This window comes from Phyllobates terribilis, unplaced genomic scaffold (assembly GCF_046119375.1).
Source record: "Phyllobates terribilis strain yellow unplaced genomic scaffold, ASM4611937v1 Scaffold_4957__1_contigs__length_55626, whole genome shotgun sequence".
In the NCBI taxonomy this organism is placed as follows: Eukaryota; Metazoa; Chordata; class Amphibia; order Anura; family Dendrobatidae; genus Phyllobates; species Phyllobates terribilis.
This window is the reverse complement of record NW_027367705.1, coordinates 36,819-43,353: the sequence shown is the minus strand read 5'-3', so window position 1 is coordinate 43,353 and position 6,535 is coordinate 36,819. Positions and strand designations below refer to the sequence as shown.

The window sequence follows — 6,535 nt, the reverse complement described above, 5'->3', positions numbered from 1 at the left end:
AATGGTTCTCAAGTGGTATCTGACCTAGACATATAATCGGGATATGCTGACCGGGCACATGGTCTGTCGTTGCATGTATAGGCAAGTGAGTGTTGCTATTGTTTTCGCTGAGAATGTAACTTTGGTAGCTCACGCCAGTTGGAAACAGTTTGTCCCTCATGGAGTTGTAGTCTGATTTTGTGGTTCAATAGTAAAGGTCCTTGTATGCATTTGCCACTCTAGTCGCTCTGGCCCTGTCGATGAGCTTCCTCGCAAACAACTCGATGTTGCGTTGCACTGCAAAGCAAGAATTTCGTGTTTGGAAACATACTGTATATTGGCTTCATCAACGAAGCCTCTCCCTATCCGTCACTACACCAGTTGGTTGTTGTTTGACTTTGAAGAATAATTTTGCAAGTTGCTCTATGGCCCATGCGTAGTTCTCCATTTCCCTCGCGGGCAAGGAATGCTCCGGCGATGTTGAAATTCTTCCATGTCGATGTGACACCAACAATCTCTAAGATGGGACTGTCGTACCTGTACAAAAAAGGGAAGTTGAAAACAACATAGATTGATCTGACACGATACAAAACATGAATTCGGGGAGACGGGCTTACACATTAGTCGAGTACGTGGAGTCTAGCCGAATAACGTACGGAAATTCCCTTAGAAGTCGTATCTCATCCGGGCTTGCAAGAACACGTCTTTGATCTTGTTTATTTCAGGATCGGATGTGTACTCCACATAATATTCGTTCTCCTTGCACTTCTTGAAGAACTCTTGCACACCGGTTCGTCCTTCCATTCCTTCCATCCTTAACTTCTGATTGATGTTGTAGATTTGCTTAATGTTTGTCACATTTGTCTGGGCTGGACAACATCCCCAGTACATACCTCGGTTGTACATGAACCTCAACCATCTCTTTCATCAGCTTCAGCTCTTCCTTACTGGGACGTCCAACGTATGCATTACCGTGAAGGTTGTTGCTAATGACGTGGTTGTGTGTTTCCTTGCGCACAACAATATTACATCGGTCCAGCGGTTCTTCGAACACTTGCATGAGGAATGGGCAATCGCACTGTCTCACTCTGGATCTGACTTTCTCACTAGGGGATTTGGTTGGTGTGCTTTTACTCTTCTCTGGCATGCTAACCATCTGACATGCCTTCTTTCCTTAGTACCTTTGTCTACCCTATAGTTGACAAGCATGAATAAGCTTCTTTGCTCCTCCCCCTTGGCCCATGCAATAAAGTCGTCTCTATCATTGAAAACCTTATCTGTGATGAAGAACTCGTTGTAGTCCAAAGATGTTATAGGTGCAGGGGTAGCTACGTTCTCGAACTGCGAGAGAGTTTAAAGGGGTGGCCATTCCGCAATTTGTACCTCGATCTGTAACACTCTGGCATGGGTAGCTTGGCTGATAAATTTTCCTGGGGGGGGGGGGGCTATCTTTATCATCCGTGAAGCCAAGACTGAATTTGTGGATTGGCCAATCGGATGGGGATTCTACCGGTTTCTATGGAACAATTGTGTAGTCTAAGTAAGGCACTTGATGTTGTAGGCCGTCCCAGCCTTACGGTTGGAGTTGTATTTGATCTAGGCTTTTGTATGAATCAGGAACATATGGTTGTCCAGAAATTTGATCCCCATGGTAGTACGAGCAGTTAGATTCGTACATGTCTGGTGCTATCTATATAGTTTAACAAACGAAATACCAATTGTAAGCTTTCCAGTATCTTATAACACTAAAATGTAATGCCAAATACTCTTACAATGTTTATATTCGTATGTCTTCATTGTAGTCTAGTGCAAAGCAGCATAATGCAACATAACAAAACATAGTGCAACATAACACAACATAAAAGTATAATGCATCATAAAAAATTATCTTACTAACAAAATTAAGCATAATGCAGCGTAAGAAATAAATCATATTATTAGATCATAATGCAACATAACACAATATAAGGCATAATGAAGAGTGTTGGAACCCTACAATGGTAAATATATATTCAAACTAATCCGTTTGTTGTAATCTTCCGATAAATATGATGTATTTGGATCTACCCCTTGATCCATGTGTTCTTCATGCTCAAAATGAGTATATTCATCATCCTCATCATGTTCTACCCTCTCAATATTCATTTTCTTAAACTTTGAAAAGAAAAACTTCTTCATTTTTGTAGGAATGGAGAGAAATGGTATGAATGAAATGGTGAATGGAAATGGTGAGACGTAGGTGTATAAATAGGTGAAGATGAAGCTCATTTGTGGTGGATAAGTGGTCAAACCTTGCAGTTTCGAGTCCTTTCAATTCAGTTTTCACCCATTGACACATCAAACAGAGGTATGGGCTTGATACGACAACCTAATTATGAGTTTTGCAGTATAGGATGTGGTGCGTGACGATTATCACCACCTCATTCGTGACAAATGACATTACATTGCTCGTTACGAACTAGATATTGGGCTATATCTCACATTTTACATACATGGCCCATTAAAAGGTGGATTGTTGGGCCATTTTCATTTGTTTATATTAAAGTTCTGGTACTCCATGTTGGGCTATTTTCATTTTCATTCGGTTCATGACTATGTTATTGGTGTACAACTAATAATAATGCATTCAATTTGATACTCTCTTACCATTAAACTACAAAAGAGTGAAAATATGAAGACACTTGCTGTTACAAGATTACATTGTTTCTAGATAAGGCGACGGCGAACTGAAACATCTTAGTAGCCAGAGGAAAAGAAAGCAAAGGCTATTAGGAATCAAATCGAAGGATCCCTTAACTTTTAAAGAACAAATCACACTTTTACCACTAAACTATACCCGCTACAATGCGATTATTGGTATCGAAATGGAACTTTTTTGTCTCGACGAAAATCCGCTTCATAGGGATAATCTATCATATCCACTTCTTCTATTTCATCAGGCTTCGTCATAGCTTTGATACTAGGGTCGGCATTCTCTGGACAACCGACCGTATTTCTCCCGAGATGAAAGAAAAGATAGGCAATCTTTCTTTTCAGAGCTACCGACCAAATAAAAAAAAATTCTTGTGATAGGCCCTGTTCCGGGTAGGCGGGTGGTCCGAATAGAGAAGGAAAAAAATGATTGAACTAAATTTTTTTTCGGGAAATATCCATTTTCCTGGAAAAACGGATAAAATATTCTTCTTTCGATTACTAAATAGTACATTCTTCAAATAGCATTATATTGTTTCTAAATAAGATGATTCTTCTTTCATATCTCTCACAAGACAATTCGCTTGTTCCTTGCAAAGTTTCATAAAACAAAACAGAAATCATGGGTTAGAATCTCTCTTTCGATCTTTAAGACGGCTCATGTCTCTAACCGCTCTAACTTTATCCAAATATTTGATATCTTTTTTAGCCTTAAAATTAAACCTCATAAGACCTTCATTCTTCTCACTTACCGCATTTCTGTCTTTCCACAGTTCATCAATAACCTCTTGGGCTCGCTTACAGAATGGTGGATCAATCCATTCTGTAAAATTGCAACCTCCTTCGTTATTTGGTTTGTTCACATCATATGTGCCAAATTCTGGATAACCCTTGAACCTTCTACCAAAGTTCCACCGACCCTCCACGGTTTGTTAAACTAAAGGAAAACCGCAATGACACACTTTATTTGATGTCACTGATGAAGATGATGAAGAAGCCATCTACTAAGAGTTTAATGAATGTGGAATGGAGCTTGTGGATCTTGTGGGTGTGAAAACAACTACATAAGAATCACTCTTTTATAGGGGTTGTGGAAAAAAAGGGGTTCTGAAATAGGGTTGTGGAATAGGCATTGTGCTATACAACTGTATGTGTGTTGTAACCAACTTTTATCCATTGTGGGTGTAATACAACTGTAAACAACTATGAATTTCAGAAATGAAATAGGTGATTCCAACACATATCATAACAATGTTAAAACCACATAAAGTCTATACAAAGTAAACTACATACTAGACATAAGTACAAGGATGATTTCAAGTGCCACGTTATGTTACAACATCTCAATATAGGTCATTATATAACACACAACATTGTTAAGACCACCTAATACATCTCTTTCATTCATTAGAAGTACGTCTTCATCCTGCCGAACACCCTTACAACCCCAGCAAGCCTACCACCGTGATTTAATGTGATTTTCTTGTCAAAAATAGCATAAAAAAGCTTAAATAACCATTTAGAACTAATAAAAATACTTACGAACATCAAAAACACCTCCTACCATGAAATAGGACATTTGTCATGACCATGTGTGCTACTGCTCGTCACGCCCTCTATATGTCTTATCGTTCGTGACATGTCACCATGCAGTGCTCGTCACGTAATGCAAGTGTTCTCGTCACGAGCAAACCCTTGTCCTTCGTCACGAACATGTCTGTCTTATCTATCACGACCGTATATACGAAAATTAATAAAAATATTGTGCGATGGATAGCCGGGCCATACTATTTTTATTTCAACGTAAGATCATCCATTCTCCCGTTATAGCCTATAACCAAAAAAAAACTCAATTCTTGTAAAAAAAAAAATCTCCTCCTCGAGTAAACATTCATCTGTCTTTATACCGTTAGGTTTGAGCTTTATTCTCTCTCCTCTCTCCTCCCATCTCTCTCTTCCTGAAGAAAAAAACCCTAACACCGCTGATCCTCGTCCTTCGTCAGTAAGTGCCCTTCTCTCCTCTCTCTTTCGCTCTCTCTTTCTTCCTTTACTTGTTGTTTTTCGTATTGATCTAGCTCGTGTTTTCTTTTCTGTGTGCATCTCTTCGGATTTTCCCCCCAATCTATCAGTAGTTGATCTTGAGATCTGATCCCCATCAATGATTTAAAATCCGCGAGGAGCTAGATCTCTGACTTAAGCAGTTAGATTTGGTCATTTCGATACAATTCGAACCGAAACCCTATAGCATGTAGTGACAATAATTCATCCTTGTGAAAGCTTTCTGCTTGTCTTTTGTTCCTGACAATGTGTCCATTTATACCTTAATTGCTAAATTGCCGAGGTGTTTGACTTGAGTGTGGATTTAGAATTGCGTTTTATTATTGTTCTGGATACGCGATACATCGCTGCTGCTTCTATTCGGTTGTTTTTGTTCTTCTGTAGCTCTGCAATGGATGGCGATGGTGGTCTAAACATGCGAAATTGGGGATATTACGAGTCTCCTCTGCTTAAGAGCCATGTAGGGCTGCAGATGATGCCCAATGGAGGGTTCAATCAGAGGGATTGCGGAGTTTCAAGCTCACAGTTCCAGATGAATTGCATGAGAGATGCTTGGGTACACAGAGAGGCTAAATTCTTCGACATGCTCCCGAACAGCCCCAATTACATCCCTGAGACAAACCCTGCTCAATTTCTCTCTGTGCAACTTCTCCAACAACCTGAATCCTGCACAGACGAGATAGTCTCTGAGAATAGCAACAGCCCTGGTAGGAAGAGGTCAATCGGAAAAGACACAAACCCCCCTAAAACAAAGAAGTCGAAGAAATCTCCAAGCGCTTCAGCTTCAGCATCAGCATCAGCATCAGCATCAGCTTACCGTGAAAAAAAGGTAACTGAAGTTGTGATAAACGGCATGAACATGGACATTTCCAGTATCCCTATACCGGTTTGCTCGTGCACTGCGACGCCTCAGCAGTGTTACAAATGGGGGTCTGGTGGATGGCAGTCTGCGTGCTGTACGACAGGGATGTCGCAGTATCCTTTGCCCATGAGTACAAAGCGGCGCGGTGCCAGAATTGCTGGCAGGAAAATGAGTTTGGGAGCATTTAAGAAGGTTTTGGAGAAATTGGCGGCTGAAGGATATAACTTTTCTAACCCGATTGATTTGAGGACTTACTGGGCGAAACATGGTACCAACAAGTTCGTCACGATCAGGTAGATGTAATATTCAGACCTTCCACTGAGTTCTGCCTGATTTTCGTGTACATATATTATCATGCTTGTGGCAAGGAACAGAGCTTCCACTTTGTTTTTACTCTTCTTAAAGTTAAAACGTTTTGACCTCAGATATGTATGGTTCTTGTGCTTAGTAGATTAGGGATGCCTGCCGAATGAGCTTTTCTTTGATACTTTGTTCTTTGCATAATTATCTTAGATGAATCTTTTACATTCACAAGAATCTGAGTTCTTTTCATTATACAATTATCAAAGTGACAGTTCAGCATGTTCGTTTGTTTGAACAGCTTTTATGTATTGGTAAATAGATACTACTGTTCTGCATGATTTTTTACTCCTGAATTTTAAATTTGTGTATTGTTGTAAGTGATGTAGGTGGGTTGTCTTGTCTCTCGTCTCTCCGATATACTGTCAAGATTATTTCTTGTGTGTCATCTTAATTTCTGACTTCTTAGATATAGTATATCAAGAAAAAAGTATGGCATGTATTAAAAAACTAGAATCTAGAATTAATTTACATGTTAAGAAGAATAAACTAGTTTGATCCGCGTACATGGTATACGTTTTATTCAATATTTGTATATTTTAATTAAATAATTTATAGATATTTATATTTATATAAATAAATAAA

At 39.2% G+C, this 6,535-nt stretch overlaps 1 protein-coding gene across 1 annotated transcript; it reads left to right on the top strand.

The window, feature by feature from the left end:
* The first annotated feature begins 5,119 nt into the window (after positions 1-5,119).
* Positions 5,120-5,887, top strand: LOC141249664 (uncharacterized). The gene has a single exon (XM_073669742.1). The coding sequence runs from the start codon at positions 5,120-5,122 to the stop codon at positions 5,885-5,887; it is 768 nt and encodes a 255-aa protein (XP_073525843.1).
* The last annotated feature ends 648 nt before the right edge of the window (positions 5,888-6,535 follow it).